At 68.7% G+C, this 14,644-nt stretch overlaps 6 protein-coding genes across 6 annotated transcripts; 4 read left to right on the top strand and 2 right to left on the bottom strand.

Annotated features, from left to right (window-relative positions):
- Nucleotides 1-202: 202 nt before the first annotated feature.
- Nucleotides 203-1,995, top strand: RHOBADRAFT_41542 (uncharacterized protein; the record flags this gene model as incomplete). Its single annotated transcript, XM_018413904.1, has 10 exons — nucleotides 203-253; nucleotides 322-373; nucleotides 435-627; nucleotides 719-757; nucleotides 827-1,014; nucleotides 1,086-1,098; nucleotides 1,158-1,305; nucleotides 1,414-1,459; nucleotides 1,546-1,590; nucleotides 1,664-1,995. The coding sequence occupies 10 exons, from the start codon at nucleotides 203-205 to the stop codon at nucleotides 1,993-1,995; spliced, it is 1,107 nt and encodes a 368-aa protein (XP_018273597.1).
- Nucleotides 1,996-2,637: 642 nt separating this feature from the next.
- On the top strand, nucleotides 2,638-4,785 carry RHOBADRAFT_33702 (uncharacterized protein; the record flags this gene model as incomplete). The annotated part of the gene is made up of 6 exons (XM_018413136.1): nucleotides 2,638-2,883; nucleotides 2,961-3,605; nucleotides 3,720-3,996; nucleotides 4,099-4,360; nucleotides 4,427-4,488; nucleotides 4,553-4,785. The coding sequence occupies 6 exons, from the start codon at nucleotides 2,638-2,640 to the stop codon at nucleotides 4,783-4,785; spliced, it is 1,725 nt and encodes a 574-aa protein (XP_018273596.1).
- A 232-nt stretch (nucleotides 4,786-5,017) lies between these two features.
- Nucleotides 5,018-6,608, bottom strand: RHOBADRAFT_24058 (uncharacterized protein). Its single transcript, XM_018412626.1, has 9 exons — nucleotides 6,519-6,608; nucleotides 6,393-6,451; nucleotides 6,317-6,328; nucleotides 6,209-6,218; nucleotides 6,055-6,143; nucleotides 5,760-5,962; nucleotides 5,616-5,688; nucleotides 5,350-5,532; nucleotides 5,018-5,286 (listed from the first exon to the last, which is right to left on the bottom strand). Exons 1-9 carry the CDS (start codon nucleotides 6,601-6,603, stop codon nucleotides 5,134-5,136), a joined length of 867 nt encoding a protein of 288 aa, XP_018273595.1. The 5' UTR covers nucleotides 6,604-6,608; the 3' UTR covers nucleotides 5,018-5,133.
- Nucleotides 6,609-6,664: 56 nt separating this feature from the next.
- On the bottom strand, nucleotides 6,665-7,651 carry RHOBADRAFT_51387 (uncharacterized protein; the record flags this gene model as incomplete). The annotated part of the gene is made up of 3 exons (XM_018415814.1): nucleotides 6,665-6,789; nucleotides 6,938-7,205; nucleotides 7,280-7,651. 3 exons carry the CDS (start codon nucleotides 7,649-7,651, stop codon nucleotides 6,710-6,712), a joined length of 720 nt encoding a protein of 239 aa, XP_018273594.1. The 3' UTR covers nucleotides 6,665-6,709.
- A 615-nt stretch (nucleotides 7,652-8,266) lies between these two features.
- On the top strand, nucleotides 8,267-9,517 carry RHOBADRAFT_33695 (uncharacterized protein; the record flags this gene model as incomplete). The annotated part of the gene is made up of 3 exons (XM_018413134.1): nucleotides 8,267-8,649; nucleotides 8,782-9,116; nucleotides 9,189-9,517. 3 exons carry the CDS (start codon nucleotides 8,267-8,269, stop codon nucleotides 9,515-9,517), a joined length of 1,047 nt encoding a protein of 348 aa, XP_018273593.1.
- Nucleotides 9,518-10,097: 580 nt separating this feature from the next.
- Nucleotides 10,098-14,157, top strand: RHOBADRAFT_51385 (uncharacterized protein; the record flags this gene model as incomplete). The annotated part of the gene is made up of 4 exons (XM_018415813.1): nucleotides 10,098-10,129; nucleotides 10,244-10,907; nucleotides 11,019-11,585; nucleotides 11,671-14,157. 4 exons carry the CDS (start codon nucleotides 10,098-10,100, stop codon nucleotides 14,155-14,157), a joined length of 3,750 nt encoding a protein of 1,249 aa, XP_018273592.1.
- Between the last annotated feature and the right edge of the window lie 487 nt (nucleotides 14,158-14,644).

Here is a 14,644-nt window from a genome sequence, read left to right as displayed (position 1 = left end):
CGACAATGAGCTCGGCAGCCCGCTTAATGTAACGGGTCGGTTCCCGGGCCGCGACAATGGCACGGACCACCAGCGTCGCCGCCTCGTCCGCCGCTCGCGCCTCGCGAGATCCGCTCGAGCCTGTGCTTGACCCCGGCTTTTCTCTCCACGCCAGCTCTCTTCCTCCTTCTCTACCCACTCGAGGTCTCCTCTGCGCGACACGATGGACACGGGCAGCGTCCCGGTCTTTGTCAACGACTTTGTCGCCCCGATCGTGAGCCGCAGTTCCTCCTTCTCCTTCGACCAGGCCATTGACTGACCTTGCCCCGAGTTGCCATGCAGCTCGTCGCCAGCTTCTTGTCGTGCTGCGCTGCCGGTGGCGTTCTCGCTCTCAGTGCGTCGCGGCGGTCTGCCAGTCTCTCGAGGGAACGAGCGCTCACCTCGTCCTCCTCCAGTCGTCGCCTACGCCCGGCGCTTCGGCAAGAGCGACCGCCTCGCCTTTCGGCTCCTCGTCGCAGCTTTCACTGTCCTGTTACTTGCCGATACCGCCAACGAGTGCTCTTGGACCTGGCGTTATGCCGTCCAGTGCCAGCTCGACCCGTCGATCCTCGTCCTCCTGCCGCCTCAGTTCATTGTGTACAGCGCCGTGTGAGTCTCTCTCTCCTCCGCCTTTCCTTCACGAGCGTACTCGTTCGCCACAGACGGCGAGGCAGTCAAGCTCACGTTCGTCTGCCCGCAGGACCGGCGTGTCGATCCTCCTCGTGCAGGGCTTCTTCACGTGTGCCCTGGTCCTCCCTTCTCGGGCACACCAGCGTTGACTCGCACTGACGGCGCTCCCTACCTGCAGGTGGCGCATCTGGATCATCTCGGGCAAGAAGAACTTCATCTTTCCGGGCATCATCGCCGTCCTCGAGCTGTCGGCGTTCGGCATCGCGCTATACATGATCTACGAGGCATCGCAGCGCAAGCTGTTCCGCGAGTTTGGCCAGGTGAGGGGTGCGCCGTGGGCTTGGCTCGCTCTCGGACTACTCGTCGGTGCGTCTCCAAATCTCGCACAGTCCCTCCTCTCGTCCGGGGTCGCACACTGACCCTGCTTCTCCCTGCAGACATCCTTATCACGTTCGTCAAGGTCGTCTCGCATCGTCGACCGAGCAGGACTGACGACGCCGCTTTTGCAGCGGGGCGACGTTCTACTACCTCCTGTTCAAGCCTCGCAAGAACGGCGCGACGGTCAAGGACGCCGTCGTGCACTCGCCCATGACTCGCGTCGTCATGCTCACGGCCAGGACCAACGCCTTCTCGCTCCTGATGCAGGTCCTCACCCTGGTGCGCCTGCTCTCTCTCTCTCGCTCGGGCCCCTTCCTCGTCGACCCGCCTGACCTTCTCACTCGCATCCCTCCCTCTCCTTCGTCCTCCCTGCCTCTCTCGCAACAGTGGCTCATGGTCTGGCGCATCACGACGTTCCATTACTCGATCACCGGTGCGTCGTCGTCGTCGCCGTCTCTCGTTCTGCGTCGGGACCTCGCTAATGCCTGCCTCTCTCTCCTCGCATACCCTCGCACGCAGGATTCCTCGAGGTCAAGATCTACATCTCTTCGGTCCTCGTCACGCGTACGTCCATCCTTGTCGCCCTCAGCGTCGTCGTCGTCCCGCCGACACTGACCGCCTTTCGCCCGTTCCGCAGTCAACTCTCGCCGCTCGACGAGCGACACCTCGGCCGAGTTCTCCGACGCGCCGGGCACGTCGCGCTTCTCGCGAGCGTCCAAGGCGTTTGGCGGCCGCTCGACGGCGTCGCGCTCGCAGCACCAGTCGGTGCAGGTGCACATCGAGGAGGAGACGCACGTCGACGACTCGAGCATCGGTGGGCTCGCTCACGGTGGCGCGCAGCCCGGCGTCAGGCCGTTCGCCGTCAAGTTCGAGTCGGCGAGGACGGACTCGTCCGGGTGGACCGGCGGCGAGAAGGGCGACGTCGAGCTGGGCAGGCTCGACAGTGTGCACCTCTCGGAGAAGTACTGAGGGTCCGGCCCCTCTCGCGCGCCAGCCGTTTGACTCGCACATGTCGCTGCAACGATGCCTTGTCTGTGTTCACCTGGAGCGATGAGAGCGCATGGCAGCGCAAGCGTCGCCCGAGCGAGCGGGAAGCAGAAAGTCGGCGAGGGAGGCAGGCAAGCCCGAGGCTCGCGGGAGCGGCAGCCTGTCTGCAGAGAGCGTGCGGAGCTTGTGCGCGCCGCAGGAAGCCGAGCGAGGCTCGGGAGGACGAGGACAAGGCGATGCCGTCCGGGAGTTGCGTCCCCGCTCGCGCCGGAGAGCAAGCGGTCGACTGGCTCACCCTCCCACACGGCTCGCACGAGCTCACGAGTGCCTGCGCTGCACTCGCACGACCTACATCGACACGCCACGCAGTCGCGCACGCCGCCGAGAGCCACCAGAAGCTCATCCCACCCATCTCCCCCCCGGGTTCTGTTCCTCATCTCCTCGGACAACCGCCTCATCCCTCGCCCGCCCTCGCCTCGCGCCAGCCGCCGTCAGCACCGTACAGCAGCCACCTCACCCACCTGGCCAGCAGTCGCCGCCCCGCGCCGACCCGGGGTGTGCCTTCGCTCGCACCTCCCCACCCCCCCTTTCCTTCGACCCCGCCGACGACCGTCCACACCCACCATGGAGGACTCGCAGCTGCCGTCACCTGCCGGCACGCAGCTCTTGGTCGACGTGCGCGGCGCAGAGATCGTCTCGAGCCATTCTGAAGAGTGCGTCCCTCGCCCTCTCGTCCTCACACGACCCGGGCGAGCCTCGGCAACGCGGGCGTGCCTCAGTCCAGCTCCTGACTCGCTCCCTCTTCACCGCAACAGCCCCGAGGTGTACCTGCCGCACCACGAGGAGATGATCTCGCACATCGCCATCGACGTGCGTCCTCGCTCGCACTCCCTCCCCCCTCCTTCGCAGGACACTCGAGCTGATCTCGCTCTCCTTCCTCGCCACAGATCGGCGGCTCTCTCGCCAAGGTCGTCTACTTCACACGCTCGCCGGCGCAGCCGACTCGGCCAACCCTGAACGGCAAATCCTCGTCGTCCTCCTCGCACCCTTTCGTCGACTCGCCCTCTCAGCCCTGTTCCCCTTCCTCCTCGCCCGACAGCCGACCAGCATGGGAGCCTCGAAGGACGCCGTCCCCGCCGCAGCAGGCCAAGCCCAACGGCATCCTCGGCCCCAAGTCGCTCGCCCAGCAACACCACCATCACCACCGGCCCGCCGCCAACTCGCCCTCGGCGTCCTCGCGCGCGTTCCAGTCGCACCTGCGACGGCGCTCGTCGACGTCGCGCATCCCGTCCGGCGGGCGGCTCAACTTTACCAAGTTCGAGACGTCGGACCTGTCGTCGCTCATCTCGTACCTCGACACGCTCATCGCGTCGTCGGCCCAGGCCAACCGGGTCCCTGTCGACGTCATGAAGCGCAACGTCAAGATCATGGCGACGGGCGGCGGCGCGCAAAAGTTCCACGACGAGCTGCACGACGCGCTCGGGATCGAGGTGCGCCGCGAGGAGGAGATGGAGTGCCTCGTCCTCGGCCTGTCGTTCGTCATGGAGATCCCGAACGAGGTCTTCTGGTACTCGGACGAGCTCATCCAGGCCGTGTCGCACCCGCAACAACGCGCCCTGTCGGCCGTCAACCTGCCGTCGACCCCTCGCTCGTCGGCCTCGCCCCTCCCCCTCTTTCCCGGCCTCGACACGGCCCTCGCCGCCCAGGCGCCCCATTCTCCCCCTTCCACCGCACCGCCACCACTCCTGTCGGACCCGGACGACCTCCCGCGACCGTCGCCCAACCCGCCCCAGTACTCGATCAAGTTCGACTCGTCGCCGACGCCGGCCCAGTTCCCGTGCCTGCTCGTCAACATTGGATCGGGCGTCAGCATTGTCAAGATTGACGACTACGGCAAGTTTGAGCGCATCAGCGGCACGAGCTTGGGCGGCGGGACCCTGTGGGGCTTGTTGAGCCTCCTCACGGGCGCAAAGAGCTTTGACGGTGCGTCGGCCTCTTCCTCTTCCTCGCGCGCCGCCGGCCACGCGTCGGTGTCGGCGAGGTGTACGCGGTGAGGTGAGCACTGACCCAATACCTGGTGAGCAGACATGCTCGCGCTCGCCGACAAGGGCGACAACTCGTCGGTCGACATGCTCGTCGGCGACATCTACGGCCAGGACTACCAGAAGATCGGCCTCAAGTCGTCGACGATCGCGTCGTCGTTTGGCAAGGTGTTCCGGCGGGGCGAGGGGCACGGCGCCGGGCCGACGACCGAGGACGAGGAGGAGGAGCGCAGGAGGAGCTTCAAGAGCGAGGACATCAGCCGCAGCTTGCTCTACGCCATCTCGAACAACATTGGCCAGATTGCGTGCGTCCCTCTCTCCCCTCTCTGTCTCTCTCTCGAGCCCGACCTGACGAGCCTCTCGCGCCGCAGCTACATGAACGCCGAGAAGCACAACCTCGACCGCATCTACTTTGGCGGCGGCTTCATCCGCGGTCCGTCCCGTCTTCTCTCTCTCTTGTTAGACTCTCACTGACTCTCCCCTCACGGCGCCCGCAGGCCACGCCGCCACCATCTCGACCCTGTCGTACGCGATCCGGTTCTGGTCAAAGGGGACCAAGCGCGCCCTGTTTCTCCGCCACGAGGGCTACCTCGGCGGCATCGGCGCGTGGCTCAAGAACATTGGCGCCGGCGCACAGACGCCCGCGACCGAGAAGGGCGAGGACGAGGCGACGAGGGGGAGGACGCGCGCGCCGGTCGGCGGCGAGGGGGCGGCGGCGGGCGAGAGGTAGGACGGACGAGGGGGAGGGGCGTATCCTTACTTGCATTGCACCTTTTCGCAGCAGATTGCACCTTTTCGCAGCAGCAGGACCCTCTCGAGCGACGGCGAGCGAGAGGTCTGCCGACGAGAGCTGGATCTGGAACCTCGCCGCTCGAGCCTGCTCTCCTCGTCCTCCTTCTCTCGGGCGGCCCATCGAGCAAGCGGCAGCGCTCCTGTCTCTCACTCTCGCACACAGAGACGCAAGCGGAACGAGAATACTGCGAGATGCACGTGCACGTCTACCTCCCCCTCGTCGGCTCGCCCACGCCTTCTCGAGGTCTCCCTGCTTCCCAGCTTGACCTCCGGCGTCGTTCAGACATCACTCCACCTCGGTCACGAACCAGTCGGTGACTAGCCGTTCATCCAGGCCCGTGAGACGGTCCACGTCGTCTTGGTCGAGCGTAAAGTCGAACACCTGGGCGTTGTCGACGATGCGCTCCTTCTTGGTCGACTTGGGGATGACGATGAAGCCCTGCGTGCTCCCTCTTGCGTCAGTACGCTCCCTGACCATGCGAGAGAGTCGAGGTGGACGCACCCGGTCGAGGCCGTAGCGAATGAGGACCTGGGCGGGCGACTTGTTGTACTTCTTGGCGAGCTCGACGACGACCGGGTGCTTGAAGCGCATGCCGCGCACGAGCGGAGCCCACGCCTCGAGGACGATGCGCTGCGACTCGCAGTAGGCGACGAGGTCGTTGCGCGTCATGAACGGGTGCAGGTCCTGTGCGCGCGAGGGAGGAAAGGTCAGTGCGGGAGGGGCGGCAGGAGGAGAAGGAGCGAGAGAGAGAGAGAGAGGGGACGCACGACCTGGTTGACGGCCGGGGCGTACTTGGGCTTGCGCGCGAGGAGGTCCTCGAGGTGCTTGACGCCAAAGTTGCTGCGCGCGGCTCCATCCCTGTCAGTTCTCTTTCGCGGGTTGCACGAGCAAGAGGAACGCAAGGGACGCACCTGACACCAATAGCGCGCACCTTGCCCGTGTCGCGGACCTGGCAGCACCCCTCCCACATGGCCGCACGCACGTCGGGCCCGCCGGTCGGGTCGTGGATGAGGTACAGGTCGATGTAGTCGAGCCCGGCCTTTTCGAGGCTCACGTCGACGCACTTGGTGACCCACGCCGGGTCGGTGCGGTTGTGCATGAGCTTGGTCGTGAACTGTGAGGAAGAGGAAGGCGGGGAGAGAGAAAGAGAGGTCAGCGACGGCGAGAAGAGCGAGAAAGAGGTGGGGAGGCGGGCGAGGGACGCACAAAGATGTCGGAACGAGGGACGCCAGACTTCTTGATAAAGTCGTTGATCGCCCGGCCGCAGTCCTCCTCGTTCTCGTACCATTCGGCGCCTGCACAAGGGAATGGAGAGGTCAGTCCGAGGTTCCGGCCGAGGGGCGACGAGAGACGCACGCACCGTCAATGTGCTGCAGGCGACACGGCGGGACGAGGGGAGTGTAGGGAAGGGAGGACATGGTCAGCGCACGCTCCAGCAGCCGCAGCGAGAGCTCGTGAGCCGGCTCACCCTGTACCCCGCCTGCGCGACCCGAATGGCAACGTCAGTTCCCGTTCGCAAGGCTCAGAGTGAGGTAGGGACGCACCTCGAGGGCCCAGGTGACGGCGTTGTACGTCTCTGCACCCGGCTCGGTCACGTAGACGCCTGTGTCGCGCGAGGGGAGAGGGCTCGTCGTCAGTCGAGGATGAGGTGCTGGCTGAGGGCGACGCACCGAGACCGAAGCGAGGGTAGCTCCTGCCCTCGGGGTCGTTGGGCAGGTCGATGGTCGACGTGATGCTGTACAGGTCGCCGGGCATGGTCGTGTGCTGGTGAGGGCGAAAGACCAACTTGCGTCGTCTCGAGTGAGAAGGGCGAGATGGCGGCACGACAACAAGCTTGATTGCGCTCACACAAAGGGCTACATCAAATGTCCTGAACATATGAAGCCGGCACGAGCCCGACAGAGCCGTTTGCGCTCCTGCACCGGGTCCAGTCGGCGTCGACTGCGGGAAGCGAAGGACCGTGAGCGATGAACGCCTTGCCGCGGGGTTGGTGTTTTCCCCTCCCTCGACAGCAACCATAAAGGTGCCGCCGAGAGAGAGGGCGAGTCGGCCCGGCGCAAACTTGAGGTGAGAGGACTGAGGGACGCACCTCGCTCGACGACGACCAGCTCGTCGCCCTCTCGCACCGACAGGTCCTCGGCGCTCGTCCCAGCATAGTCGTACAGCGCCCGCACGCGCTCTTCTGCAGCCGCCGCAGGTGTGCCCGTCTCGGCGCCGGCGCCCGCTCGTCGCGGAGGCGGCGGGCCGGCATAGGTGCGCGGGACGGCGACGGCGAGCGGACCCGGCCCGTTCTCCTTCTTCTTGCGCTGCTCCTCGCTGTTGAGCGGACCCTTGGACGACAGGACGGCCTTGGCGAACTGCAGAGAGAAGAGAGTGAGCGCCTGAACGAGCGCGAGAGAACCTGAGCGAGAGGAGGGCAGGGGGGACGCACAGCGCGCTTGGTCGAGGCGTCGAAGCCGGCGACTGTGCGAGCCGCCTCGGTCGGCGTCTTGGCCTGAGACAGCTTGTAGGCCTGGTAGTGCGGCGACGAGGTGACGCGGGTCATTGGATCCTCGCTCTGCGTCTGGACGAGACCGGCCGGCTGTCGCGGCCCGCTCGAGGGGCTTGCCGGTGCTTGACGGGGTGCGGTTGCGCTGTACGACGAAGAGGGCGGCGGCGCTCTTGCGGCGAGTGCTGGGGGTGGTGCGGGCTCGGAGCGGCGGGAGGTGGGCGGCGAAGTGGGGAACGGTCGGCGAAAGTAGCCCTCGAGGAGGTCCTGGAAGGCAGAGCGCTCTTGAGGGTCCTGCAGGGCAGCTTGCCACATCTCAGCTGGTCGGGTGAGCTGGTGTACGAAGAGGGAGAGCGGCTCGATCAAGTGCGAGGTGACGGCGCTCTCTCTCTCGTCCACACCGCGTCCGCCTCGGCTTGAGAGGTCCAAGGGCCACGCCAGCACCGCTCGATGACGCCCACCTTCCGCGTCCACGACGACGGCGACGACTCGTCCCAGCCCGCGTCGCGCTCCACCTCGCGAGAGCGGCCTCATCTTCCGCAGCTCGTTCACCACTCGAGCTCGCACGTCCACGCCCGCCGGTACTCGAACGAGTCGTCAGCAGGCACCCACACGCCCCCACCGCAGCACCACCTCCTGTGCGACGTCGACGAGGAGGCCGCCCTCGATTCGCCCACCGCAGAGCGAGCCCCGCTCCTCGCCAACGGCCACGGCCCCAACCCGCACCGCAGCACGCCCAAGCGCCGCCTCACCCTCCCGAGCAACGGCTACGGCTCGCTCACGGCCGCGCCCGGGTTCGTCGCCCTCAACGAAGACGGCGGCGGCGCCGCCATCAAGCGCACCGAGTCGGTCCTGCGCGTCGCGGGCCTCATCGACGACCGCGCCGGCGAGTTTGAGCACTTTCGCAAGTCGGACGACGAGCTCAAGCGCATGTCGAAAAAGGTCCGCGAGTTCTACGTCCAGCAGAACGAGACGCTCGACCAGTTTGCCGAGGTCGACGACGTCCTCGAGTCGGCGCGCGCCAAGCAGGCGACGGGCGAGCTCATCCCGAGCACGCCGCCGGACACGACTCGACGTGACGACGACCTGCGCGCGAGCGTGCGGTGGGCCGTCAACGTCAACACGCTCGTCAACGTCGTCCTTCTCGGAGCCAAGATCGGCGTCGTCCTCCTGTCACACTCGATGTCGCTCATCGCGTCGACCGTCGACTCGGCCATGGACTTCCTGTCGACCCTCATCATCTTCGGTACGACGCGCGTCATCGAGCATCGGTCGTGGCAGTCACAGTTCGCCTACCCGACGGGCAAGCAGCGGTGCGTCGCTCTTTCTCTCCTTCCCTGTCGTCGAAGAGGATGCATGTCGTACTGGCGAGGCAGACGTGGTCGGGCCCCGGCGAGGAGAGAGCCTCGGACGGTCGCACTGACCCCCTCCTCGCCCCCCTACAGCATGGAGCCGCTCGGCATCCTTTCCTTCAGCGTCTTCATGATCTCCTCCTTTATGCAAGTCGGGATCGAGTCGATCCAGCGACTGTGCGACCCGCACCTCGAGCAGACGCACCTCCCGCCCATCGCCATCGCGACCATGGTCGGCACCATCGTCGTCAAGGGCGCCGTCTGGCTGTCGTGCCGCGCCATCAAGAGCGCGAGCGTCGAGGCGCTCCAGCAGGACGCCGAAAACGACATCGTGTTCAACTTCTTTTCGCTCCTCTTTCCCTACATCGGCCAGCTCGTCAAGTGGCCGTACCTCGACCCGCTCGGCGGTGCCGTCCTCTCGCTCTACAGTGCGTCCCTCTTTCTCCCGACTCTCGTCACCTACTGCGCGACGCACTCACTGACCCGCCACGTGCGCGCAGTCATCGTCGAGTGGACCCGGACCTTGCTCGACAACGTGGGCAAGCTCACGGGCCGGCGCGCCGACCCGCACGAGCACCAGCGCATCGCGTACCTCCTCACGCGCTTCTCGCCGCTCGTGACGGCGATCCAGCACCTGTCGATCTACCACGCCGGCGAGGGCCTCATCGTCGAGTGCGACGCCGTCCTCCCACCCGAGACTTCCCTCACGGTCGCGCACAACATTGGCGAGGCGGCTCAGTACGCGATCGAGCAGCTGAGCGGGATCGAGCGCGCGTTCGTCCACATCGACGTGAGCAGCAACCCGTTGAGCGGCCACCTCGAGCGGTGAGCGCAGCTGCCAGTCGAGGGCGGCGAGGGTCACCCCGTCGGCGTGCTGTAGATGGTCGGCCCTAGGCGGCCTGCCCGCGTGTATTCTCTCTCTCTCTCTCTCTCTCTCTCTCTCTCTCTCAGCGTGTCCGTCCCGTCGTGCTCGAGACGGTCCCGCCCCGAGTCGTCCAGCTGGACGTCGCCCGCTGCGGCCGGTCGACCTTCGCAGCTTCGTCCTCTCGCTTTCGCTTCTCGCAGACGCACCCGCGTCTCTACTTGGCTCTCGGCTTGTCGCCTTTGCTCAGACGGGATCGCCGTCTCGCGCGAGAGAGTTTGACGGTCGCACTGCGCCCGGGTCGACCGCCTCGCGCGCGTGCAGCAGGTTGCGGGGTCGGCCAGTCGCGCCAAGAGTCGACGCGGAGAGAGAGCGAGGGCTCGTTGCTGTGCGCTGCTTCGTCTGCCTACCTCTGCACAGCTGCACAACCGTCGTACAGCGCAGCGGCTGTGATCCTTGACGCACGGCCCTTCAACCGGCGAGCGAACCGCCGATCGTTGGCCCGACGCAGCGGCCGCGCGCTCCACCACCTGGCGAGCGCGACGAGATGGACCAGGACGCCATGGCTCGGTCCAGCAGGTGCGCCTGCAGCCTGTCCCTTTGCCTTGCCGAGCGAGCCAGCGAGCGACGGCTCAGCCGAACCGGAGCTCGCCTCGTGCTGACCCTCTCGTCCTCGCCCCGCCCCCTGTGCAGCCCTGCGCGAGACCCTGCAGCAGCCACGGCCAGCCACGCACCACCACACCGGCCCTCACCAGGCCCCGCCTCGCCATCCACCACGCCGGCGCCCCTCGCCTCTCCTCCTCCTCCCCCGGCTGTCGCGGCCGTCGCCCCCCCGCCGCCAACGCGCCCGCTCTCGGCACCACCCCTCAAGAAGCGCGCCTCGTCGAGCACACCCACCCTCTCGCTCGCCACCGCCGCCGCCGCAACCCCCGTCGAGCCCGGCCTCGAGTCGCCCCTTGAACCGCCCGCCCCGCCTTTCTCGTCCCGCTCGTCTCGCACCTCGCGCCGCAGCAGCGCGTCCAGCTTTCGGTCCGACCTCGGCACCCTTCCCTCGACACCGGAGGAGCCCACTTACGCGCCCGTCGCGTCCGCCTCGACCGACTCGCTCGCGTCGTCGGCCTCCGCCGTCGCACCCGTCGTCGACCGCCGGTCGGCCCTCCTCCGCTCGGCATCGCCCAGCCCGCACGTCGCGTCGCACGGCAGCATGAACGGGTACCGCGGCGGCCAGGGCGGCGACGACTTTAACGGGTCGGCGCAGGAGGAGCTGCTCGACGAGGACGTGCGCAACGCGGCTGGGACGCGTGGCCACCAGGACGACCCGTACCGGTGGGAGCGCCCGCTCGACGCCGTCCAACGAGTACGTCCCTCATCTCTCTCCTTATCGAGCGCGCCTCTGGAGGTTCCTCGCCCGGTCTTGGTGCCCCGAGCCGAGCCCAAGCTGACCTCGCCCTTGTCCCTCCCGGAGCAGCACTCGCGCCTACTCGACGCCGCGCCCATCTACCCTTCCCCATCCTCAGCCTCGTCCTCTTCCGCGGCCCCGAGCGGCGACGGCCGACGGCATTCGCGCCTCCCTCCCGGCGTCGCCCTCGTCGACCCGTTCGGCTTCAACGTCTCGAACGAGCCCTCGCCGTACGACCTCGCGTACGCCCACTCGGCCGCCGCACAGACGACGGGCCTCACGGCCGCGACGAGCCCTCGGTCCGGCGTTCGCGCCAGCTTCCTCGGCCCGTACCCGTCCATGTCGGCCTCGCCCGCCGTCACGCCGTCGCCCAACCCGTCACCGACCATCTCGCCCTCGCCGAGCACGTCGTCGGTCGCGCAGTACGCGGCGCAGGGAGGAGCAGGAGGAGGCGCCGAGTACGGCGGCGGCGGCGGCGGCGCGCCGGTGCAGCCGTGGACCAAGCAGCGGTCGGCGAGCGCGGGCGAGCCGCTTCAGGGCGCGAGGGCCCAGGTCCGCAACGGCCTGTTGGCGCCCGGCGCTGGCGTGCGCAGCATGACGGGGCGCAGCAAGCTCTCTGGAGAGATCGACGCCGACGTGCGTCCCCTCATTCTTTTCGCCTGTTTCCCTCGCGCCGCCGCCCGATGAGATTGACCCTCGAACCCCTCCGCCGGCCGCGCAGGACATCTCGGTCGTGTCGGTCGCGTCGCGCCAGCCGGCCAACATGCCCGCCGTCCCGAGCGAGTCGGACTACCTCAACTCGAAGGTGTACCAGCGCACGCTCAAGGCGCAGCGCGCGCTCGAGAAGGAGCGCGCCAAGGCGTCGGCCAAGGGCAAGCTGTCGCGGTACGACTCGAACGCGCCCGCGAGCAAGAGCACGTCGTCGCTCGTGTCGACGACGTCGACCCTCGGCGGCGGGTTCGGCGCCTTCAGCCTGAGCAGCCTCGGCTCTGCGCGCCGGAGCGTCGACGGCTCGAGCCGACCGCCGAGCGTCATGAGCGCGGCGGGCGTCAGCGGGACGGCGAGCGCCAAGCGCAGCGGGCGCAAGAGCCTCGGCTGGTTCCGCTCGTCGAGCGAGGGTGGGCTCGCCATGTCGGAGGAGCGCAGCCGCGAGAGCACGAGCGCCGGCTCGGTAGCGGCGGCGGCGGCGGCTCTCCCGACGAGCAAAAGCTCGAGCGGCGTCTCGCTCGCGGCGGCACGAGCGTCGTCGGGCCTGAGCAGCCCGCGCCTGAGCCCCGGCGGCCCAGGGTCCGGCGCCGGCGCCGGCGTGGCCGGCGCAGGAGGCCAGCTCGCGCCGCCGCTGCCGCCGAGCCCGAACCTCCCGAGCGAGTCGACGCTGCGCGCCATGGGCGTGTCGACCGACCAGCTGCGTGCTGCGGCGCAGCAGCAGCAGCACGGGCAGGGGCAGCGGCCGAGGTCGAGCGGGCGGCAGGGCAGCGGTGGAGCGTCGGGAGGAGCAGCAGGAGGGCACGCGCAGGGGCAGGCGCAGGCGCAGGCGCAGAAGAGGAGCCCGCAGCCGAGCCCGGGGCTCGACCAATCGACGGCGGCGTTCGCGTCGGCGCTGCCGCCGCCGGCGACGAGCATGCCCCTCTCGCTCGCGCCGCCCGTCGCGCACCCGCCGAGGGAGGCCGCCGTGCCGCTCGCCGTGCCGCAGCCGACTCGCCCGGGTCCGCCCTCGCGCAGCGCGTCGCTCGAGCCGCCTTCCGCCTCGTCCACGCCGTTCCACACCCCTCCCTCGACCGGCACGCACACGCCCGTCCCGCCCACCTCGTCCCACTCGTCCGTCCCGCCTCGCACCGCGTCCCGCATCATCCAGGACCCGCAGGAGGTCCCGCTGCCGCGCTCGGCGTCGCCGTCGAGGAGCGCCTTCCCCGCGAGCGCGACGACCGCGCCTCCTCCGCCCTCGGGCGCCGCGCCATCCGCTGCGGCGTCGCAGCCGTCGTCTCGCCCGCCGTCGTCGCAGTCGCAGCAGCAGCAGCAGCCGCGCACGGTCAGCGCCTCGCTCCCGGCGGGCGCCGCTCCGCCGCAGCCCTCGGCCGTCGCGCAGGCGCAAGCGCCGCCCTCGCCGAGCAAGCTCGCGCCCGCCGCGGCGCCGCACGGCAGCGTCAAGCGCCGCAAGAGCGGGCTGGGCCTGCTCTTTGGCGGCGTCGGCGGCGGGCAGTCGGGCTCGGACGGCGCGTCGAGCCCGGATGGGTCGCGCGGCCAGAGCCCGACGCCCTCGAGCGCGAGCTCGGCGACGGCGAGGGAGAAGGACCGGGTCGTCAAGCGGCCCGTGCAGCAGCAGCAGCAGCAGCAGCAGCAGGCGCCGTCGTCCTCGGCCAAGCTCACGAAGGAGCAGGCCGGTCCGGCCACGCCGACCGCCAAGCTCGTCAAGGACAAGGGCGGCGGCGGCTTCTTCGCGCGCTCGGCGTCCAAGTTGCGCACGTCGAACGGGCCTAGCTCGGGCCCGCCGTCGAGGGCAGCCCCGGCCAAGCCCAAGAAGGTCGACGAGCCGTTCTACCACCCGTCGCAGGCGCTGCACGCCGCGCGCACGGCGCCACCGCCGTCCTCCTCGCCTCAGCCGCCGGCGATCCACGCCGTCAACCCGTCGCCGCAGATCCAGCAGGCGCCGACGATGCGGCAGCGGCCGTCGAACGGCGTCCCGACCCAGCAGGCGCAGCCGGCCACCTCGGCCGCCGCGCGCACCGACTCGTCGTCCGGCTCGTCGACGACGTTCTCGAGCCTGAGCTCGAGCGGCTCGACGCTCGCGCCGGGCACGCCCAGCATCGGCAAGGGCGCGTCGCCGTCGTCGTCGTCGTCGGCGGCCCCGCAGCAGGCGTTCCCGGCCAAGAAGGGTGGGTTCGCCTCGCTGTTCGGCATCGGCGGCAGCATGCGCGGGCGCAAGGGCTCGGCGCCCGTCTCGCTGTCGCGCTCGCAGGGCGCGAGCTCGCCCATGGCGCCCAAGGTCGCCGAGGTGCGCCCCTCGCCGCCGGCGCCCGCCTCGAGCATGCCGCAGGCGCCGCCGGCCGCCGCGATTGGGTCGCACCGGGGCCAGGGTGGCTTGCCTCGTGGGCAGTCGCTCGGTTCGGCGCAGGGCCAGCAGCAGCAGCAGCCGGCGGGCCCGCAGCAGCAGCAGCAGTCGCAGCAAGGGTCGCTCGCGAGCCACCGTCCCTACGCGACCTACGCCTGAGCCCGCCCCGTCATCTTTCTCGCCTTCTCCGCCTTTCACGACACGGACACTCAGTACACGAACCCACCTCTCCCGCTCGGGCGAGCGCGCCGCCGCGCCGTTACCCCTCGCACCGACCTCTCCTTCCCTCCTCGCCTTGCCCGGCCTCGCACCGCATCTTCCGCCTCTCTCTCTCTCCCAGCACCATGAGTCATCAGTGGACACTCGCCTCGAGCTCTCCCTCTCTCTCCCCTTTTCGTTCGCGCCCTAGTCGTCCCTCTTCTCCCTCTTTCCGCCGTTCTCAGTTTCGCAGGTTCCCGGTTCTCTTCTTTTGCGTAGCAGCCCTTTTCTCTTTCCTTTTTGACGTTCTGCGCAACGCATTCTTGGCCCTCTCCCGAGGAACGCCATGCGAGAGAAAAGACGAGACGCTCCCTTTGTGAGGCACGCGCTTTCTCTGCCTTCGTCGTCGTCCTCGACGAGCTGCGCATCAGCACCAATCGCGCCTCGA

The sequence above is a fragment of the Rhodotorula graminis genome, assembly GCF_001329695.1.
Source record: "Rhodotorula graminis WP1 unplaced genomic scaffold RHOBAscaffold_2, whole genome shotgun sequence".
NCBI classification, from domain to species: Eukaryota; Fungi; Basidiomycota; class Microbotryomycetes; order Sporidiobolales; family Sporidiobolaceae; genus Rhodotorula; species Rhodotorula graminis.
This window is presented reverse-complemented; position numbering and strand designations above follow the sequence as displayed.

Bases quoted from the DNA above. Each gene is read 5' to 3' on its own strand.
- RHOBADRAFT_24058 (XM_018412626.1), bottom strand. From the start codon at position 6,603: ATGCCCGGCGACCTGTACAGCATCACGTCGACCATCGACCTGCCCAAC. The intron at 5,533-5,615 runs GTGCGTCCCCTC...TCGCGCGCACAG, and splicing joins CCCCGGCCGTCAACCAGGTC to GACCTGCACCCGTTCATGAC. The intron at 5,287-5,349 runs GTGCGTCCACCT...GGGAGCACGCAG, and splicing joins TTCGCTACGGCCTCGACCGG to GGCTTCATCGTCATCCCCAA.